Source organism: Pogona vitticeps, chromosome 4 (assembly GCF_051106095.1).
Source record: "Pogona vitticeps strain Pit_001003342236 chromosome 4, PviZW2.1, whole genome shotgun sequence".
In the NCBI taxonomy this organism is placed as follows: domain Eukaryota; kingdom Metazoa; phylum Chordata; class Lepidosauria; order Squamata; family Agamidae; genus Pogona; species Pogona vitticeps.
The window spans coordinates 136,080,059-136,103,694 of record NC_135786.1 but is presented as its reverse complement, the minus strand read 5'-3'; the positions used below and the strand labels follow the sequence as shown (position 1 = coordinate 136,103,694).

At 38.3% G+C, this 23,636-nt stretch overlaps 1 protein-coding gene across 4 annotated transcripts in view; it reads left to right on the top strand.

Annotated features, from left to right (window-relative positions):
* The window catches only part of TENT4A (terminal nucleotidyltransferase 4A), a 56,687-nt gene that overhangs the window by 1,465 nt on the left and 31,586 nt on the right, over positions 1–23,636 (top strand). For all 4 annotated transcript variants that reach the window (XM_078392567.1, XM_020795589.3, XM_020795587.3 and 1 more), the window contains exons 2-5: positions 10,515–10,638; positions 12,009–12,055; positions 15,069–15,189; positions 21,760–21,867. In XM_078392567.1, coding sequence (XP_078248693.1) covers positions 10,515–10,638; positions 12,009–12,055; positions 15,069–15,189; positions 21,760–21,867 — 400 coding nt within the window. The remainder of the gene's footprint in view (positions 1–10,514; positions 10,639–12,008; positions 12,056–15,068; positions 15,190–21,759; positions 21,868–23,636) is intronic.

The following is a 23,636-nucleotide window of genomic DNA, read 5'->3' as shown; positions in this document are numbered from 1 at the left end:
TTAGTTTAAAAGCCAACGGAAGGAGGAGGATACTATCCACTTAACTTTGCTTGTGAGGTTCCCGAAGGCGTCCAGGATGTTATATTCAGGATGCACTTGAAATTTGCAGTGCTGAGGTAGTGCAGGGTCCAAGTCCTGTTTAAAGCAGTGGATGTACTGCTTTAAACAGGAAAAATACAAATAAGGTGACTATAAGTGACCTGCTCTCTCAGAAGCCTGTGGTCAGGAGCTGGACCATTTTACTCATGATTTTAAGGTGGACTGCCTAAGATGCTTATTTTGAGCTGGCTTAGTATAATGGTCAGTGATGTGACTTTTCTGGAAAACTTTGAACTGGCAAACTTTCCAGTGCTATAAGTAAAATATGATCTCATGTAGCATTTTATGTATATTTTTTGGTAAATAAACCCCCATTTTAACTTTCTTCTGTAATAGTCATTTGAGTTCACATCATTTATTTAGGGGGGGAAAGGGCTGTTTAAAATTTGTAAATGTAGCAATCAATCAAATGGTAAAGATTTCTGTGGACATTATGTTTATTTAAATAGATACAAAAAGAAGACAATAGTATATATTTCTCTTACATTATTCAAATTGATAAGGGAAACAAAAAAACTGAACTATTGACATACTTGTTTTAGTAAATCCAAAGAACTATGCACTCTATGTCATTGTTATTTTCTCACCTACCTCACTAGTGTAACTTTATTCAACTGAAATTAGTGGAATGCTATCAATTTCAGTGTCTCTTAGAACCACCAGGGACGTGGTGGCGCTGCGGGCTAAACCGCAGAAGCCTGTGCTGCAGGGTCAAAAGACCAAGCAGTTATAAGATCGAATCCACGCAACGGAGTGAGCTCCTGTCGCTTGTCCCAGCTCCCGCCAACCTAGCGGTTCAAAAGCATGTAAATGCGAGTAGATCAATAGGAACCACTTCGGTGGGAAGGTAACAGCATTCCGTGTCTAAGTCGCACTGGCCATGTGACCACAGAAGATTGTCTTCAGACAAACGCTGGCTCTATGGCTTGGAAACGGGGATGAGCACCGCCTCCTAGAGTCGAACACGACTGGACAAAAATTGTCAAGGGGAACCTTTACCTTAGAACCACTTGCACTGATTCTTGGTTACATCCCATACAGAAGCAAATCTTGGTAGAACTACTTGAAATTGTTCCTTTTTTGCTAAAGGATAAGTTTATAGACTCACCAACAAGGGTGTTTACCACACTTCAGTTTTTCCCCTTTAATTACACTTTAATTGATTCTTTACAAGCAAGATATTTTGTGAAGTACAGACAACCTTAGCAATGCATAGCACTCTGTTTCTCTTTATGGCTTAATTGAGTTCAAAGATTTTCCAGTTCTGTTCACAGAAACTGCTGTTGGTTGAATGCTTTGGATCCTTATGGAAACCCTGCATAAATACCAGTTGCCCCATTGTGAGAGAGACATGTTGGACAAGTTTGCATATAACAGTAAGCTCAAATTGAAGAACACTCTGGCATATTTGTAATAAGCAGTGTACTAAATGAACACTATCTGCTCTCACTCTTTGTCAGTCAGGGCATAAAGGATGAAACCTCTAGTGAAATTTTGTTTAGGTATTGTTTTGGCATTTGTAGTCTGTTGCTCCCAAACAAACTGGCAAGTCATTGGCCAAGAACAAACTTGGACTTCAGATTTTGGATTTTTAGGAGAGTAACAAGATAAGAATTCCAATTTGGAGTTAATATGAATCAAGTCTGTACTAGAGTTTGCTTAATTTGTTTAGTTTCTCTTGCTGGCTGGCATAAGAGACAAAATGGAAGGCAGAAGGCAAAAAGTGATGATATATATTACCAATAAGCCAACATTTACAACAATTCAGGCTTATTGTTCAGTGTTTTCCTCTAAGGTGTTTGTTTTGTGTTAAATAGTTTTAAAGCTATGGTATTTAAAAACGGACATAAACTTGCAATATGACTGAAAAAGAAGATATATTTAGAGATGTCTAAAAAGTATCTTATTCAGAAACCTAGTGCAATGAAATAATTCACAAGTGGCCAGTTTTGCTAGATCTGGTTTCCTTCAGGGGTCATGCAGATCACCAAAACTGAGAATCTGAATTGGAAGTAGGCAGAAGTCCATTTGTGGTTTTGGAAAAATGAGTATATCCATTCTTGAACTAGTGGTAGAACTGTAGAAAGCTAATCTGTAGAAAGCTACTTCAGGTGTTTTATGTAACAAAAATAAAGTCTTTATTTATTTACTTAAGAGATTCCTGAAGTAGATTTTTCTCAGAAGACTTTGTACTACCAGTGCAAGTACATAGAATCATAGAAAAGTGAGGTTGGAAGGGGCCTACAAGGCCATCAGGTCCAACCCCCTGCTCAGTGCAAGAATACAATCGAAGCATATCTGTCAGGTGATTATCTATGTTTTACTTGAATGCCTCCAGTGTTGGAGCACTCACCAACTCCCGAGGTAACTGGTTAGTGCTCTAACAGTTAGGAAGTTTTTCCTGATATTCAACCGCAATCTGGCTCCTTTAACTTGAGCCCATTGTTGCGTGTCCAGCACTCTAAGATGATCAAGAAGAGATCGTGCCCCTCCTCTGTATGACAGGCTTTCAAATACAGTGGTGCCCCACATAGTGAAGTTAATCTGTTCTGGCTTAACCTTCGCTATGGGGAAACATCGCTAAACGGAACGGAAAAGCCCATTGGAACTCACCAAACTCACCGTTGAGCGAAGTTTCCCCATCCGGCCGCCATTTTCGCGCCCTCAGTAAGCGAGGGCAGGGCGCAAAAACGCTGCGCGCAGCCATTTTGGGTGTTCCGGCGGCCTTTTTGGAACCGGCGATCAGCTGTTCCCCCGACATCACAATGCGAAGATCGGTAAGCGAAATGCTTACTGATAGTCGCAAAGCGATTTTTGCCCTATTCAAACATCGGTATGTGATCGCATTAGCGATTGCAAAATCTGCATCGCTATGCGGATTCATTGTTAAAAGGTGCACTCGTTATGCGAGGCACCACTGTATTTGAAAAGTGCTATCATATCAGCCCTCAGTCTGTTTTTCTCAAGGCTAAACATGCCCAATTCTTTCGGCCTTTCCTCACAAGGCTTGGTTTTCAGCCCCCTGATCATCCTTGTTGCCCTCCTCTGAACTTGTTCCAATTTGTTAGCATCCTTCTTGAAGTGTGGTGTCCAGAACTGCACACAATAATCAAGGTGAGTCTCAACCAGTGCTGAATAGAGGGGGACTAACACCTTGCATGATTTGTAAACTATAGTTCTATTAATGCAGCCTAAAATAGCATTTGTCTTTTTTGTAGCCACATCACACTGTTGACTCATATTTAGCTTGTGATCTGCCCTGTTTCCCCAAAATAAGACCTAACCTGAAAATAAGCCCTAGTATGATTTTTCAGGATGCTCGTAACGTAAGCCCTACCCCCAAATAAGCCCCAGTTAAGTGAAACCCCGCCCTCCACCATTGTGCAGCAACCAGAAGATGACATGACTGTATTTGAATAAACGTGATTGTTGTACATGAAAAAAATAAAACATTCCCTGAAAATAAGCCCTACTGTGTTTTGGGGAGCAAAAATAAGACCCTATTATTATTTTCGGGGAAACAGGGTACGACAATTCCAAGATCCTTCTCGCTCATAGTTTTGCTGAGTCAGATATCCCCCATCTTGTAACTGCAATTTGTTTCTTTTTCCAAGGTGTAGTACTTTGCACTTATACCTGTTGAATTTCATTTTGTTGTTTTTGACCCACTGCTCCGTCCTATCAAGGTCATTTTGAATTTTGTTTCTTTCTTCTAGGGCACTTTTTGCCTTCATGGACTGATTTAGTGGAGGGGAGCAACTGTGCGTTTGTGGGAGGGGTATGCGTGGGAGAGGTGTGCATGCATGTGGGGGGGAGAGGAGATTTGTCTCTGCAGCTCAGTCCTGGCAAGGCCATGGACCGGAACTGGTCCATGGACCAGGAGTTGGGTACTCCTGTTCTATGGTACTTCCAGGTGAGGTTATTATTATATAATCACCCTGCCTTGAACCCAGAATTTTATGAGAGGTCTGGTCAGACAGTGGCACCTTCTATGTATAAGCCCTCTAGATTTCCCATTTTCTTTTACTCTTTTTTGTTTATCACAAAAGATCTGCTAGGAGAAAAATGGAGTAGATATACAATGGCAGAAATCCTGTTGTGCAAAATGTGTAGCTTTGAAAGTGGATTGCTTTAAGCTAAGAAATATCTGTTGACATTATCTGTTGCATGCTGTCATGCAGCTTGATGTGAATATATGATGTCTATGGAGATTTCTTAATTTACAGCAATTCATTTTTGAATTGTAGCAGTATGACTGGAAGCAGCCTTTGTTATATTAAATTTTGTATATGACTTGTACTCTTTCAGGACAGTTTCTATACAATATTAAATATTCATTCTTCTAATGTTATGATTGTTCCCCCACAACAGTGTTTGAATCTACCAATTTCCTCTCTTCTTTCCTTTAATTACTTCATTATAATTACTGTATACCACATTTATTATTAGCTATTGTTATGACTTTTTCCACAGCCATAGAAAGCACTAATAAATTAACATATCTCTTTCAAACAGCTCCACCTTTCCCAAATCATGAAAGAGAGTAAGACTTTATGTATTGAAATGTTGCTTTTATTTTCATTTGTATTCTGAGACAAAATAAGAATTTTAGCGTTGGTTTTTATTTAAATTGTGCAGCCAATAAAGTGAAATTATAACCTAGTTTTTGGTTAGGATTATTATATTGGTGGCTTTATTAAGAAATCATTCTGTGAAATAATGTGTTTTTAGAAATGGAAAATTCTCATTGAAAAATAAAGCACTACTGCATTTTCAGTCACTGATTCTGCAATTCAAGTTGTACTTTCATCATGAACTTTCTAGGTCAGTGGTTCTTAAACTTTCTTTTACCACAAACCTCCTTTAAATTTCTCTTGTTACCACAGACCACCAAGACTTAACTCAAGATTTAAAACCCTAGAGTGCATTAAATATTTATTTAAAGTTTCCCATGAACGTATTCTCGAAGGCTTTCACGGCCGCAATCCTATGGTGGTTGTAGGTTTTTCGGGCTGTTTGGCTGTATTCTGAAGGTTGTTCTTCCTAACGTTTCGTCCGTCTCTGTGGCGGGCATCTTCAGAGGACAGGACTCAGAACTCTGTCTTCGCTCTGATGTAGTTTTGTGGGATAGTTGAGTATTTATATCTGTGGGATCAGTTTTTGTCCTTTTCAGGATATTGGGTGATTACCTACAACAACCTTCCCATGAACGGGCACATTGACAGATATTCCTTGCTATAACAGTGACACTTTTAAAGATGACTGGAAGAAGCTTCATTTTGCTTTGAACAGGATGCACCCTCATCAACAGCATCATTTCTTTTACGTTTCAAATTCAGCAGTTCATTCTGAGACTCAGCCAAAATGTATTGTTACAAAATTCAGTGCAATAATACAAATATCACTCCAAGAACATTTAGCAGTGCTGGACAAACTTAGTGTATTTAGGAATAACACATTTAGAATGCCTAATTATCAATTTAAAATAACAACCCCCGAATTTAGGAAAGCTTTTATGTCAGCTAGGTTTAATGTACTTCCATCTAGACCAGTGGTCCCCAACCTTTTCTGAACCGTGGACCAGTTGGGGGAGGGTGGGGTCTGTGGGGGGGCGGGGCACCCTGCTGTGCTTGTGGGTGGGTGGGGTGCACTCGCATGTGGGCAGGCTGTGCATTCGTGGGGGGAATGCATGCGGGGGGGAAGATCTGTCTCTGCGGCCCAGTCCTGCCATGACCACAGACCGGCACTGGGCCATGGACCAGAGGTTGGGGACCCCTGATCTAGACTACTAGAAGGTAGATATCGGGTTTTGCTAGTTGCTAATTGAGCCTGCCCTTGCTGCTGATGTCCTCTTAAAGTGCGCCTTCTATTCGGAAGGATCTCCTCCAGCCCATACTGCAACAATTTCAAGGGAGGTCTAGATAATTTTATGTTGCGCTCGTACTCCCAGACAAGAAATCTGATATAACTAAAACAGTGGCAAGTTTTGTGGGGCAGCAGTGAAGTGTTGATGTTTCCTCCTTGCACCGATTAAAGCAATGGCATATGTTTAGTAATGGTGTGAATTGGCCACCATTTCCTTTTTCTTTCTTGCATGCTTTTTTCATTCTTTCTTTCTATTTTAACTGCTAAAGATAACATTTCTTCAACTCTTCATAAAACTCCTGTGAGGACATTGCAGCCCCCCCGGGGGGAGTCTGTGAACCACAGGTTAAGAACCTATGCTCTAGGTGAGGGGGAAAAAAAACTCTCCCCTGATTCTTTGGCACAGGGAAAATACTGACCACCTCCTTACAGGGCTGTAGTAAGGATTAGAGCATATGATTTGTCTGGCTTTTAGTAGCAAATTAAATACTTGTAGTTGCCAGAACCCTTCAATGTAGGTATTGGGTTGTTTGTGTGATCAAGAACACAAAGATATGCCTTCGCCCCACTTGAAGCTAAAGAGGCTTGTTCTACTACTTTGCTTCAAAGACACAAATATGTAAATTGAAACACTTTGGCAAAATGGGAGCAAATGATAACAAGTGGACCAGCAACAAAATATTGCTTTGTATCCTCAACATCTTTAAAAACTATTATTGATCAAGGTTACCATGTTCCTGCAAGAGAAGTCTTGCAGTATTGTTCAGACGTCACAAAAGTGGGGCGTGTCTGAAGGAATGGGTGAAGGCCTAGCACTTCTCTGCTGTATTATATATGGTATTTAGAGAACCTCTGTGCTCAAGCCTAAGCATTTTACAATTCTAATAGGCTTAGTGGTTAGGAAAGAAGGGAATGGGAAAATGTTATTTTCCTTTCTCTTGAAATGTTTCTGTATAGTGCAAGGAGAGAAATTCTTCAAGAAGTACTCCCAGATATCCTCCCTCCACTGTTCCTATAAGCTGAGAGGGGTTTCACCAGAGAATTCCCTGTCTTGCCCTTCTCTCCATTTCTCTTCTGTACCTCACCTGATACCCTGATATACATATACTGTATCTTAACTATAGACTTAAATGAGAAGGTTTACATGGTATGAATTTTGAGTTTTATAGGTAATTTTCTCTTTAGCCTGGACTGCCGCCAAGATTTTCTTTTGTAGCACTTGATTTAGCATGCCTTTGTTTAAAAGCATTTTTGTGTTGCCATTAATGTTTAAGTTATGGTTGTCCAGCATGTTTTAGGGCTTGTGCGAGTAATGAAAAACAATTTTCTTTTGATGGCAGTGATAATAAGAATAGTTTGTTAAATGACTCTTTATAAAAATGTTCCAAGCATTTTTATAGTATTAAAATATACAAAAGTTAAAAACTAGTAATAAAACAAAATACACTTATCATGTAAGTCTTCCCATCTTATCATAACAGCGAAGTCCTGCATTTGACTGATCACATATTGTTTCAACAGCATTTCTAACACAGAAATGTTTTCAAACAGATATTATAGAATGTATGGCACAACGTTATGAATGTTTAACATAATAAACATCAGGATCAGCCGCAGAGTACTTTACAGTGGCATGTGATCAATTCCTTACTCGGGCATCTAATCCAAATATAATTTCGATAACCAGAATCTAGAATTTATTTTGATAATAGCTCATGGTCTTTATGATCTTAAATTTCTGAAGCTTAGTTGCATTTCCTTTTTGCTGTCTTTCTATAAGTTAGTAAAGATTTTTCCCTTCAGATGGGCTTTTTCTTAGTGACTGGTTGCCTAAGTGAGGTTCTTAAAAATGGAGCTGCTGTTTGTTTGTTTTACAGTTTTGAATATTGTTTGTTTTAATATTGTAAGTTACCTTGGCTTCTCTTAGGTAGAAGGGTGGAGTATAAGTATAAGAAAGAAAGAAAGAAAGAAAGATTTCAGATTTCCCCTTGTGAGTCAGTTTGAGTATTACTATATAATATTTAGCTTAAGAACGAACTATATTGTTTTCGAAAGTGCTATATCCCAAAATCATTGTTCTCGAGTACAGTGAGGAAATTAGAATGTAGTTAGAAACTTTTAAATATAAATCATAATTAATTTATTTCATATTAAGTCAGTTCATTTAATGCTAAAGCATTTAATATTCATAGAATTCTGTTTATTCATTGTAATTGTGAGGATTCACCAAACTGAATTTCAGTTCAGTTCGGTTTGTTTATTTTACTGCCTGCACACAAGCTGTTTTTCTAGGTATTGCATTTTTTCCAAATTACATAATCACTACAGTTGGAGAGAAGTACAGTATATGGCTAGACATTTCACAGGACTTTTTAAACTACAGATTTCATCAGTTTAGTTTGCAGACATTCTTACAGAGATGAATGAATACATGCTGTCATTTTCTCTATTTTTGAAGTACAGAGGTTAATATGGATCTTTACATAGAAAAAATGGTCCTGTCCATGCAGAAGAAAGGAGGGATTGGGAGTTGAGTGAGCTTCAAGGTTTGCAAAAGTGCAAGAAAACCCACGGTAGGAAGCAGGAAGGAGAATGTGCTCAGTGCCCATGAGATATAAGTTGTCTATTAAGAGAGACATTGAAAAAGCAATTTTGCAAGTTTAGTAGGGAGGGTGGAATAATGGTAAAGGATGTCACTGAATGACTGGAACACTGAAAAGAACCCTTTGTAAAAGTAGTGTTTTGTTGCTGGTCCCCATTATATATTTTCTGTTTATTTATATAGCAGTAAAAGTGCTATATGGTGTTTTGTGGAAGATTGTAAGCAATAAGAACAGGCTCTAGGCACAAGGCACTTACAGTTAAATTTAGAAAGTAGGAGAAACTAGAGGGTTTCAGAAGACCGGTTAATGTGCAATAAATGTGAACAAATATGCATCGATTCACGGTAGAATCTTGAGTTTGTTTACTCAAAAGTAAATTTGATTACTTTTTGTTTTTGTTTAGTCGTTAAGTCGTGTCCGACTCTTTGTGACCTCATGGACCAGAGCACACAAGGCCCTCCTGTCTTCTACTGCCTCCCGGAGTTGGGTCAAATTCATGTTGTTAACTTCGATGACACTGTCCAACCATCCTGTCCTCTGTCGTCCCCTTCTCCTCTTGCTCTCACATTTTCCCAACATCAGGGGCTTTTCCATGGAGTCTTCTCATGAGATGGCCAAAGTATTGGAGCCTCAGCTTCAGGATCTGTCCTTCCAGTGAGCATTCAGGGTTGATTTCCTTCAAAACGGATAGGTTTGTTCTCATTGCAGTCCAGGGGACTCTCAAGAGTCTCCTCCAGTACCAGAATTCAAAAGCATCAATTCTTCGGCAGTCAGCCTTCTTTATGGTCCAGCTCTCACTTCCATACATCGCTACAGGAAAAACCATAGCTTTGCCTATTTGGACTTTTGTTGGCAAGGTGATGTCTCTGCTTTTTAAGATGCTGTTGAGGTTTGTCATCGCTTTCCTCCCAAGAAGCAGGCGTCTTTTAATTTTGGGGCTGCTGTCACCATCTGCAGGGATCATGAAGCTCAAGAAAGTAAAATCTCTTACTGCCTCCATATCTTCCCCTTCTATTTGCCAGGAGGTGATGGGACCAGTGGCCATGATCTTAGTTTTTTTGATGTTGAGGTTCAGACTGTTTCTTGCGCTCTCCTCTTTCACCCTCATTAAGAGGTTCTTTAATTCCTCCTCACTTTCTGACATCAGAGTGGTATCATCTGCATATCGGAGGTTGTTGATATTTCTTCCGGCAATCTTAATTCCGGTTTGGGATTCATCCAGTCCTGGCTTTCTCATGATGTATCCCGCATATAAGTTAAATAAGCAGGAAGACAATATACGGCCTTGTCATACTCCTTTCCCAATTTTGAACCAATCAGTTGTTCTATATCCAGTTCTGTTGCTTCCTGTCCTACATATAGATTTCTCAGGAGGTAGATAAGGTGGTCAGGCACTCCCATTTCTTTAAGAAGTTGCCATATTTTGTTGTGGTCGACACAGTCAAAGGCTTTCGTGTAGTCAATTAAGCAGATGTTTTTCTGTAATTCTCTGGCTTTCTCCATAATCCAGCACATGTTAGCAATTTGGTCTCTAGTGATTACTTTTAGTAGCATCTAATCTTTAATGATGAAGGTTGCACATTTTGTGTTGTGTGGAATAAAAACTACAGTTCTGTAGAACCTCATACAGTTACTCTTATTATTACAGTTCAGTTCTAAGATTATAAATAAACCAACGGAAAATACTGTGTTGAACTAACTATGGATCTCATAATTTAGGAGCAACTTTCTAATCCTAGAACCATAGAAGAGCATTTGGCTTGTGAAATATAGCTATCTTTCATTCATTTTTATTAAGTTTCTAAAAACTATTTGAAAATAAAATCCCAGTATAATACAATGTCTACTAGGTTTTTGGAAACCCTATTTCAAATCGCAGATTAGTCATGAGATTAACTCTAGAAGTGTGTTCTTTGTTTCTGCTTACTTCTTTCTTCTCTCCTTTAGGCTCCATGAAGAAATAATTGATTTTTATGACTTTATGTCTCCTCGTCCTGAAGAAGCAGTTATGAGAAAAGAAGTAGTAAAAAGAATAGAAGCTGTCATCAAAGATCTTTGGCCTGTGGCTGATGTGAGTATATCCCAAACTAGTGTTCTGTTTCCTACCTTAACTTCTTTCTGATTCTACAGCAGGGCAGCTATATACATTCCTCAAATAAGAGGAACTGAGTTCTGCCTCAGCGCTATACCACCTTGTTACAATCTGTATGAAACTTAGTGCTTTCTGACTCTGTTTATTTGAAATATGTACCCTGATATACAATACCCAAGTATTGTATAGTCACCACCTTCATATACGAATATGATTTTTTTTTCATGAAGATTACAAACAATCCTTTCACCCTTTTTTTTCTAAAACAGCCATATAAAAACAATTTACATTTTTTACAGTGGGATGGAAACACTGCATCAGAGCAGCATTCTTGTTTTTCATTTACCCTTCTCTTAGAATGGGTGTGAGAAATGGCAATTAGTCAGTGCCTTCAAGTAAAATCAGTATTGCACTGTCCATCTGATCTGGGCACATGCTGTCTCAGTACTAAGCAAGATGGAGAGGAGATCTCAGTTGGTTAAATGGAACCATGAAAGGGAAGTCGTGAACATTGCAGCAAAGAGTTTATGAAATATTTCTGATTGGCAGACCATGTTGATGAGGTAGCATAACTTGTGGACCACACCAGCATGTTCTCATATGGGAGGAGCCCTCATAGATAGTAGGAGATACCCTTGGATATTCTGTGGCAGATTTTCTACCCAGTGAACTACATCAGTCTCTCAGAGTGAAGCTAACTTAATAATTATTGCATGCTGTCAATTCAATTCCAATTTATGGCAACCCCTTCCAGGGTTTTCTAATTAGAGAATACAGTACATAGAAGTGATTTACCATTTCTTTCTTCAGGTTGCATCCAGGGACTATGCAGATGCTATCAGTTTGTCTTTGACTATACGTATGATTGCGCATGATTACAAAGGTTGGCTCTTCTTGTAGGAGGCACAGTGGGGATTGAAGTCCCAACCTCTGGCTCTGCAGCCAGTAAACCACTGAGCTGAAATGAAAGCAGAGGTCAATTCCAGATTTTTAAAACTGTAGTTGTTTTTTAAAAAAAGAAAAACAGTAAAGGGTGGACACACTGGTTAAAGGAGAATTGTACTTTCTGGAGGTATAATTCTCATATTTGGATAGAATTCTCATGGATGGATGGATATCAGGGGAGGTGAGTAGGGGCTGTGAAAAGGGCCATGTGAAACTGGCAGAATTCTATTTCAATCTTATGGAAAAAGTACAAGTCTAGTTTGATTAAATTATCTGGTTTAATTAGATATCAGCAAGTGCTTTGTGTACATTTCTGCAGATTAAGACAAAGCACATTTCTTTGAGATTTTCCAAGTTTGGTATCTCAACAGTAAAACAGTACTGACTATGTTTTTCTTTTTCAGGTTCAGATATTTGGAAGTTTTAGCACAGGACTTTATCTGCCAACTAGGTGAGTTCTAAGATAATTAACTATTACTTAAGTTACATGAATGTAGGTTTAGCTGGAGTATAGTGTGCAATAGACGTCTTAACATATCTTCACCATCACTGTCCTTAAAGAGGAACAGATTTATCCCACCCTTTCACCCAGTAGACAAAAAGCAGCATACAAAGTGATTAAGAAAGAGATCGTGCTAACATGCAGTGTCTGAAATGTTAATATCTACACTTGTATAACTCCAAAGTTATTCAAGTGATAGCTGTAATATCCCCAAAGCAGAAATCAGTTCTGTGTATTGCATGTGGCCATAACTGGAACTGCTTGACAAATTATGCAGTTGTCTAGCTCAATCCATGTTTGCATAGAGCCCAGCAAAGTTGCTTCTGGACAGTTTTATGTTATGATGTGACATACAGGATTCTGGGAAGTAAATTATTAAGATGCAGCTAAGATAATATTAAAGGACTGCTAATTTAAAACCATACATTTAAAATAATTGTAAAATACATCAGGAGAGAGTAATCCATTGCAACTCCTTTTCCAGCAGTTCTTCAGTTGCCTGCAAAGAAAGTTTGTTTGTTGGCTAGCAGGAAGGAGGCCATGGTAGTCTCTCTTAGAAGGGAGTTTCATAGTCTGGGATCAGCAGAAAGCCACTCTCATCTCCTCATCAGATATGCTTTTCAAGGTGGCCAAACCAAGATAAGCCTCTCCTATAAATGTTAAAATCCAGAGGTTTTCGTATGAAGAAATATGATTCTTTAAATAGTTCTGATTCAAATTATATAAAGCTTTATACTTTGAATTATGCTTGGCAAAAGATGAGTAGCCAGTGGAACAGATATATGCTGCCTGTAATTGGCCCATGTCAACAGTTTGGCTGCAACATTTAGGACAAGCTAAAGTTTCTGATCATATGCAAAACTGGATTAGATTCAGATGGACGAGTGAAAATTGGAGGAAGAAACATAAGTAACTCAGAATATGCACATGACACCACATTGTTGGTAGAAAATAGCAATGAACTGAAAGGATCATTGATGAATGTTGAAGAAGAAAGTGCCAAGCAGGTTAGTGAGGGAGAGTAAAGCAATAGTTAGATTTCATGAGCCTTGGTTCAGTCATTAACCAAAATGAAAGTTACATCAAAAAAATCAAAAGGAGACTAAGACTTGGAAGGGCAGCCAGGAAAGAACCAGAAAAGATCCTTAAGAGTAAGTATGTGCCACTGGAGATGAAGGTGAAGCTCATTCAGATGGTATTTCTGATTACTACATGCAGATGTGACAGTTGGACAGTGAAGAAAACTGAAAGGAAGAAAATCGGTTCATTTGAAATATGGTGTTGGAGGAGAGTTTCAGAAATACCATCAACTGCCAGAAAGACAGATGAGTGGATTCGACGTCAAATCAAACCTGAACTCTCAATAGAAGCTAAAATGACTACAGTGGTGCTGTTGTACTTTGGACATATCATGAGAAGACAAAACTCAATGGAATAGATAATAATGTTAGGAAAAGTTGAAGGTAGTAGGGAAAGTGGTAGACCTAATGAAGGAATTCACAGCTGTTTGTCTGCAAAATCTGAGTGTGGCAGTTAAGGATGGGATCTTTTGGACGTTATTAATTTATAGTTTCACTCTAAGTGACTTGATGAAGCATAAGATATGCAAAATTTCCAGAAACCATTCAAAGACAGCCACGTATAGAGTAAGTTGCCATAATCCAAGCAGAAAGGAATTAAAACATTTGTTCATAGCCAAATCTGAATTTAACCAGAATTGTCTGGGACATTGATCATTTCAGCTCTATGTATGAATATTGAGCACATATTAAGTAGTTCTGGAGCATTTAGCACTTTGGAATATTGTTCCTTTATTTGTTGGCATTTGCTGCCTTCCATAATTTGCAGTCTTCAATGAAATAGTATGAATATGTAGAAAATAATGTGCATGCATGTGTATACATGAAATAAATCTGTCTTAACCATTATTTTATAGATATTAGGTTTACACCGTTTCCCCAAAAATAGGACTTAACCTGAAAATAAGCCCTAGTATGATTTTTCAGGATGCTCGTAACGTAAGCCCTACCCCCAAATAAGCCCCACTTAAGTGAAGCCCCGCCCTCCACCATTGTGCAGCAACCAGAAGATGACATGACTATATTTGAATAAATGTAGATTGTTGTACATGAAAAAAATTCCCTGAAAATAAACCCTAATGCATTTTTGGAGCAAAAATCAATATAAGACCCTGTCTTATTTTCGGGGAAACACAGCACATGCTGTAATACAAGTAGAACCAGTTATGTATATTAAGATCCAAATGTCTTACTTAATTCCTTATTAAAACCAATTAAACAATTTGGCAACATGAATTATACATTTTACACAGATTAGGATGATTTACATTTATATCCTATCTTTCCTCCAGTAAACTTGAGGCAGTGCATGTAGTGCTGCAACTTGCTATATACTCAAAAGGATAGCCTTTGAGTGTGAAAAGGTGATTAGTCTTGGATCACATAATGAGTTTCATATCTCACTGTGAATTGGAACCCGAATCTCTTAAATACCAGTCCAGCAGTCTAATCACTTTATTGGATCATATGATAAAACAAGAAGCTTGGAAAACATGAGTTTTCAGAGAGAGAGAGCCATGTTAATCTGTTTCACAAAAAGCAAACAAATAAGAAACAGTAGTATGGTGATAGTTGTTTTAGTAAGGGTTTTTGTGGATTAAAATTTATTTCTTCCACATCCTTAGATATGTATGAAGGATATTTTCTCATTATTGAAATATGTATATGTTTATTCCAGCAAGACTTGTGCAGCATACTCTAGGCTGAGGCTCTGATGTAACAGTTTTTGCCTATATGTATTACACTGTCATTGGGGGATCTTAAATCCTCCCAAATTGTGTAATAGATGTTCATTGTTCTCATCAGCACACTTTGCTCCGTTTTCAGGGATGTATAATATCAAAGTTTGTAAATAGGAATCTGTTTGTTTTTATTTACTACAGTGATATTGATTTAGTGGTTTTTGGAAAATGGGAGTGTCCACCTCTACAGCAGCTGGAACAAGCACTAAGGAAACACAATGTGGCTGAGCCATATTCAATTAAAGTACTTGATAAAGCTACGGTAAGTAGATGAAATACATTATATTTAATTTGACGTAAAAAAGATTGAAGATAAAATTATGTTTACCATTAGTCATTTTAAAAAGCATCTTATTTTTTTCTCAGTTCTCATTAGTAAAGATCCTGAGGACCCAGATAGCTGACGCAACTGTTTACAGTGGTACCTTGGTTTACGAACACCTCGGTTAACATAATTTTCAGTTTACGAATGAAAATCCATTGAAAATAATGCCTTGGTTTACAAATTTTTTACACAATACAAAGCAAATTTGCATTGCCCCAGGAGGTTTATAGCGCCACCCTGTGCATGCATTCTTATGGGAAACCACGTTTTGGTTTGTGAGTTTTTCGCATTGTAAAACGTCCTGGAGAACGCATTAAACTGAAGTACGCCTGTATATCACTTAGTAGCAGTAACATTTGAATCTTAATTTTACTTATGAAATAAATGTTATGTGCTAGTGTTCCCCCAATAAATTACTAGATCTTTCTGCTTTAGAAAGCCAAAATCTTGTTGCATAGTTACACCAGTGGAAGGAAATTATTTAATGCACGGTAGCAGATAGCCTCATTCATTTCACATGCTAGTAAGGTTTTGCTCAAAATCCTTCAAGGCAGGCTTCAGCAGTATGTGGACCAAGAACTCCCAGAAGTACAGGCTTGATTTTGAAGGGGCAGAGGAACTAGAGATCAAATTGCTAACATGCACTGGATTATGGAGAAAGCCAGAGAGTTCCAGAAAAACATCTACTTCTGCTTTGTTGACTACACAAAAGCCTTTGACTGTGTTGACCACAGCAAACTATGGCAAGTTCTTAAAGAAATGGAAGTGCCTGACCACCTAATCTGTCTCCTGAGAAATCTATATGTGGGACAGGAAGCAACAGTTAGAACTGGATATAGAACAACCGATTGGATCAAAATTGGGAAAGGAGTACGACAAGGCTGTATATTGTCTTCCTGCTTATTTAACTTATATGCAGGATACTTAGACATTGTGGCCAGTATCTTGTTGGATTTCCATTGAGCAAGAAGGTCCTGCTGGTGTAATAATGTGGGATTTGTTTTGCTTGCACAAGTGACGAATAGGTTTTTTCATGGAGATTATGGTGTGAGCAGTGACATTGCTTATACAAGCCGTGTGGTCTCTCATTGCTGCGTTGGCATTCTATTTAGCAAATACTTGCTAGGATACTGACTTTGTATGTAACCAATGACATAAATGATCATTATTGTAGTCCTTAGGATATACAGCATTCATGTTGGAATTAGGAAAAGGCTGATGTGGTTCAGGATTACACAAATGCCGGAGTTAGGTGTTACCTTTATTGAACCACTAAAATATCACATAAATCGGAAGCTTTTCTGAGTAAAATCCCACTTCCTCAGACTGTGCATCACCCTTTTATGCATAGTGCAGAAAAAATTGTCCCAAAAATTCATGATGCAACACTTGGATATGTGAGAAACATCATCTGTGGAGTTACATCTGTTTCAGTTATTTTGTACTAGGCACGTTAGCATTGCTTCAAGTGAAAAGGTCTATCCTTCTATCAAATAAAATTCTGAAACTTTCAGTTTCTGTAGTAACAATACTGCTTTGTATAGAATCATAGAAAAGTGAAGTTGGAAGGGGCTTACAAGGCCATCAAGTCCAGCCCCCTGCTCAATGCTGGAATTCAATCAAAGTGTTCCATTAAAGTTCTCCTTGTAGTCATTTTATTTGCAGCACTTCCAGATTTTCTTCCCTTTTTTATACTGTTTTTCTCAGAATAACTTTTACCTATGCATTCCATATTTCCCTAAAATGTCATCTGCATTTTGGAGAACTTCTTTTTAGTTTTATCCTCCATTAGACCTCCTAACATTTCCCAAAGTTGGAAATTATTACTTGTTAATAACATCCACTCTTTATGACTGTGTTCTCCCGAACTGTCCACAATTTTCATATTTTCATTTAATTTTTATTTTCCTTAAACATCTAGTTCAAATTATTTCATCTCATCTTTAAACTTGGAGTGTGCAAATTACATCCAGTTTGATTTGTATCCAAATATTTGCTATAAAATGTGGGGTCAAGCTGGTTTGAGGTGGACTGAACTGATTTGATCTCAGGTTTCTGAAAGTATTTAGTATAATAAAAATGTGTGTCATCAAGTCAATTCTAACTTATGGTGACTCTTTCAAGGCATTTGTAGATTTGTGTATGTTTCTGGTTTGAGAGAAAAAATACGCAAAATAGAGGGCTATGAACTTGGGAAATAGATGGATCTCCAGGTTGTAGGCAGAGCTTGTATCACCTTCCTTCCTTCCAGTCTCCGCCGGCGGTCACACTCTGGGAAATATATGTTAGGGATGTGGAAAATCTCCTATTAGTATCTCCAGTAAGTAGGCTGGCTTTCTCAAGTGTGCCTGTTCATTGCCTAGGTCAAATCAAAGTGGTACATATTTGGAACCTAGAGCAAGAAAATGATAATTTCAAATGAAGGGTAGCAGCACATATTAAAAGATTAAAGAAAGTAGACATTGGCAGTGGTGTTGGAGAAGAATAGTCCTTAACTGTACTTTGACCTACCCAATGAGAAACCATATAGGAAACAGAGTCAGATTTTCATTGCACATTTACCCACATACTCACTCCTAAGTGTAATGAAAATTTGTCTTATCTATCTAAAATAAAAGGCAGATCTATATAAGAAGTGATATGCCACCATCAACTTGCCATGCCTGGACATTGCTATTGGTGGCTGGGTGTATGGAGTTCATAGGGGTGATTCGAGCCCATTGCAGAGGAAACCCAGATTCAGTAACTGGAATTTCCAGGGCATAATTTTTCTTTCATTGAAGCTTCAGGTGTCAATCTTGTTCTGGTTTTGGTGCTTCTCACCTTTGGTTTTTTGTTTGTTTGTTTTGTTTTGTTTTGGGGGGAAGTGCAGCAACTAACACCAAGTATTTTTGTTCCAGTGCCACGAATGTTGACTTGATAACACTGAAGCAAACTTCTGGAATTTGTAGGGGTGCCTTAACTGGCCCAAGTGCGATTGGAGCTTTTGAGCCACCCTATAGCTACTCTAGCAATATACAAATATTCCTGCTTTGCCCATTTTGGCACTTTCTTTCAAAGCTGCTCCATGTGCCTTCTTCAGACTTCCTAGAACATAAATCTGTCCTGATAAGGAAGAGCATTTCCCTATCAGATGTTATTTGACTTTGTTTCACATCAGCTATAATCGCCCTGCTCAGTGAAGGAATGGATGATGGAATAGTCATTCAACATCTGGAGGGCTGCACTTTATTCAATAAGTTCCATTCATGTTAATGCTCAAGCTGATTTTTTAGTAGCTAACATTTGTCCTGGGATGTGGTGGCGCTGTGGGTTAAACCGCAGAAGCCTCTGTGCTACAAGGTCAGAAGACCAGCAGTCGTAAGATCAAATCCACACGACGGAGTGAGCTCCTGTCGCTTGTCCCAGCTCCTGCCAATCTAGCAGCTCAAAAGCATGTAAATGTGAGTGGGAAGGTAACAGCGTTCTGTGTCTAGTCGCGCTGACCACATGACCACGGAAACTGTCTACGGACAAACACTGGCTCTACGGCTTGGAGACGGGGATGAGTACCGCCTCCTAGAGTCAGACATGACTGGACTAAGTGTCAAGGGGAACCTTTACCTTTAACTTTACCTAACATTTGTCATAGGTTACCCAGTATGGTGTAATGGATTGAGTGATAAACAGATTTGGGTGGAAACAGATTTGGAAATGATGGAAAATCACTTCATTCATATCTCATCTTGAAAGTACTGTTAGCGTCACTATAAGTTAGTTCCAACTTGATGGCACATAACACACATTAAAACATTTGTCATATACATTACTTAATCTGATTCAGACGTCTTGATACTGACTCAAGGACCATCTTTATGTCTTGGTGTTGAATCTTCTTTTGTATTACAAACAGTGCAGTTCATTTTCCTTTGTTTTTGTTATTTAAGTTCCTGAGTTAAGATCTTGACATCATCATTTACAAATGGTGTAGCATCTCTGCTGTCCCCAGCTTTGCTGGTGCTGACATTTAAAGATTACTCTTGGCACATATTAGGCTGCCTTTAGCTTATGAGTCATAATCTTTGATGGGGACTTACGTTAGATACCACACTACTCTGAAACAAAGTTTGCAGGCAGCCTTTGTTTAACGGCATCCTCAGAGTTTCACTTTTTCTCTCCTCTCATTTTTCTCTCAAGTTAAAAAGGTAAAATAACACCTTTCTCTTTCAACTTAAATCTCTAGTACTGTCACCACCTTTAAAAGTTCAGAGGTTCAAGTCAGTTACTTGAACTCTCAGTAAACAGATACATATGCTGTTTTTAGACTAGGGCATTGCCATAGAAGAGGAGGTGGTGTTTAGCATTCTAATGGTAAATGCACTGAGAAGTGAGTGCCTTTGATGTAAGTGAATCAATCTACAAGAAATCCCTGAATCACTATTTCTCATGTTTAAGGCACTAAATATCAGGACTTATTTTAAAAGGACCTGATGTTATTTGCTACTTCTGGTCTTACTTTACATTAGAGAATGTGACCAAAATGGAAGTGAAATATGAAACACCGTCTTACTCAGTTGCAATCAATAGTTAAAGTGTGTTAACTCTTCAGGAGCTTTCTTTTGTGTCTTTTCCTCCTGGTCTTTACATCTGTGGTGGAAACAAAATAAATCAATCCCAGAGACAAAATATTTTTGCTAATATGTATAGCTTTACTTTCTAATTTACATTTAAGATTCTCAAGTTAGCTGCTGACATTCTAACTTACAAATAGTAATGTATTGAGCCAAAATCAGGCTGAATAATGTAACAAGTAATCAGAAGCATAATATTTTAAAAATTAAGAAGCAAGCCAAGCCATGTATCTACTAGGATAAAAATATTTTGGGTTGTCATCTATCTAAACCAGTGTTTCCCAACCGTGAGTAACCTAGGAGTCCTAGACTGCAATTCCCAGAAATCCTGGCCAGCATAGCTGGTAGTGGAGGCTTCTGGGAATTGCAGTCAAAGAAATTCATGGTTCAGAACCATTCATCTAATCCCAGAGACCAGTTTGATCTCCCCAGATGGAGTTCTACCACCTGGTTGTCAAAATAATTGAATGTTAACAGTGTATACCAAGACAAGGCTTCCCCAAACATTTGAAGAAACAGGTAAAGAGTCCAAGTACTCTGGTCCCAAATGGTTAAAGATTTCAAAAGTAAAAAAAGAAAAAAAGAACTTGAATAGCTCTGAAAAGCAAACGAAAAGTTGGTAGAAATGGAATAGTACTAGAGTCACATGCTGCATACAAGTTGAATAAATAAATAAACTCTTGGAAATTTGTTTTTCATTAGTTGAAGTTTTCTAACACTTTTTGCAGGCATTCCTTTGTAAAAATGTTAGAGAAACATAGACTACCATATTTTTCGCTCCATAAGACGCATCTTTCCATAAGACACACCAATTTTTTAGGAGAAGAAAACAGGAAAATATAATCTGTTTTCTTCTCTCCATAAGACGCACAGACTTTCCACCCCCCTGTTTTGTGGGGGAAAAGTGCGTCTTATGGTGCGAAAAATACGGTAAGTGGTCATTGGTCATGCTGGGTAGTGCTGATGGAAGTTGGAGTCCAGCAACAATTGGGGAGCCAGTTGTTCTCCACTCTAGCATTTATCCAATACAGTATAAAGTTGCTATTACAGTAGGGGTGGGCAATTAATTTCTATTGGGGGGGGCACATGAAAAATCTGAACTGTGTTTGGGGGCTAAACCAACTTTACTTAAAAATTAAATGAAACAGTGATGTTATGATTGTTTTTATTTTAAACTTGTTAATCTTCACAAATACTAAAGAGGTTTTTTGCGGTATGTTAAAGATAAGCAACTGATCAACTTTAGACAAAAAGCTATAAATGGTTTTGATGTTCAAAACTGTCTGCGGGCTGGACAGGAGTGGCTCGCGGGCCGTATGTGGCTCTCGGGCCACACTTTGCCCAGGTCTCTATTACAGGCTGAGTTTGGATGTTTTTTTTTTTAAAAAAAAAAATGACTTGATGGACTAAATGATCAACCCCCAAAAATGATAGACTAGTTGTTGACATTATCTTGTGAAGATTCTTAGTCATCCAGGTGAGGTTATCTGGAAGTTGAGTCAAGGCAACTGGACTTTTCTTATTACGTTGAAACGTTTCACTACTCATGGAAGTAGCTTTTTCATTCTGAAGAGAGATCAGGAACAGGACCACACCCACCAGAAAGACCATTATGACTGTGAATGACCCATGACAATGTGTGGAGAATTACTGCAGAAGTGGGATTTTCACTCACATACACCCGCCCTTTGTCCATCTAACGAGCCTATTCAGACCAGGGGGGAATGAAACCAACATGGAGGATATATCAGGGGTCTCCTACAAACTCCTCAGACTGAAGAAGCTACTTCAATGAGTAGCGAAACGTTTCAACCTAATAAAGAAGTCCAGTTGCCTTGACTCAGCTTCTAGATACTTGTTAGCATTGTTTTAACAACTGATTTAACTACTTTTTCAGGTACCAATAATAAAACTTACTGACCAGGAAACAGAAGTGAAAGTTGACATTAGTTTTAATGTGGAAACTGGTGTGAAGGCAGCTCAACTTATCAAAGACTATATGAAGGTAAAGTAAAAGAGCAAAAGAACAACATTTGCTATATCCTAATATTTTCTCTGTTTTTAGAATTTTAGTAATATACTGCAACTGGCAGAAAATTAATATCAGAAAATAGATTTTGTGTTCAAATGCCATTTTGAGCATCAGATAGCAGATACTAAGTACACTTCATAATCCCCTATCTTACCTAACATCTGATGGCACTTTTCCCAAGATTATTTAACTGGTATCCATTAACCTGATGTAACCCAACTAGCCCAGTGTACCGCATTTTTCCATGTATAAGATGTCCCATGTATAAGCCCCCCTTTTCTAACCCAAAATTAAGAAATCTAAGTAGGGCTTAGTAAGTGGAGGGCAAAAGAAATCAAAGCAACCCCACAGCTCCACGATCGCTTTGATCCCTTTCCCCTTCATGCAGCTGCGGGATTGCTTTGATCCCTTTCCCCCTCAACTTGTTTTTCTTCTCTCCTCACCTTACTTCCATGCATAAGACGACCCTCGATTTTTAGTCTAAAGATTTTAGACAAAACTATTGTCTTATACACAGAAAAATACAGTACTGAATAATTTTAACCAATCATTCTCTAACCTTTCTTCAAACATTGTGGACAGTGTATAGGTTCTGGTGGTTGATGACTTCATTACTATATCCTTACATCTGAGGTGTCCTCAGAGGGTGAGAAATCCCAAAAAACAAAGTAGCAGCATTGTTTTGTTAAAAACCATGAAACCTTGTTTTTTATATGAGCAGTTGCCATGTGCTCCATCCTGGTGAGAGCTTCCACATTATAGACGTGGGCTGAACATCCAGTTCCAAATTTCTTCAGGCTTCGTGTATCCTAGGGCCTAGCATGCCTAGGGAACATCACAAAACAGTGAGAAAGGTAACAGAATTCATGGTAGACCCATTGATGGGTCTCTGTTCTTAGTAGGCATCTGGGCAATTATTTGCAGAACTTATGGCTCAAAGATTATCATGTGAACCGATAACTCAAGGCTAACTTTCCACCTTGTCTTTCCATGGTAGACATTGGCATTTGTTTCTCAAATGCCAATTTCTAGTGCTGCTGTAGACCAATGAGAGAAAAAAGTCTCCTTAGTGTAAACTGTCTAATCTTAAACTAGAAGCTCTCATTCTTCCTCCTCACAGGCCTTTTCATTTCAGTGGGACATCACTGACAATCACAAGAGTTATCTTTCGAAGCTGATAGTTTTCAAACCTTGGCATCGTGTCCTGTTTTAATTTTTGATAAATCCTCTTGTCTCCCCATTTCTCTTTAACCATCATGCACCTCTCTTTTAACAAAAATTGCATAAGTTAAATTAAAAATAAAAATAGAACTATCTACATCGCTTTCCCAATTGGAATTTATTCATGCCATCCAGTGGGATATGTTACCCTGTTTTGGAACCAGTGTTCTAAGTGGTTATGGTTTGATCTTTGAGACACTTCTGCTAAAGCCTATCCTGAAAAGTCACATGTGAAGACATCTATTCCTTTAGAGAAAAGGTGACTTGAGGACATTTGAGTTTCTGTGAGCATGGGTTGGTGGCTACTGGAAGCAATGTATATCTGTTGCAAGCCTTCTTGGGGAAGGTTTCTCCACCCTTCCTGTTAGGCAAGAAGAGGACGACAAAAATGTTGTGGCACCTTAAAATTAACATTTTAATGTGAGCTTTCATGGACAAGTCCACTTCCTCAGACATAAGAATTGGACTGCCCTTCTTGTGTCTCAGAATCACATACATAATGAGTAAACATAGGTGTTGTA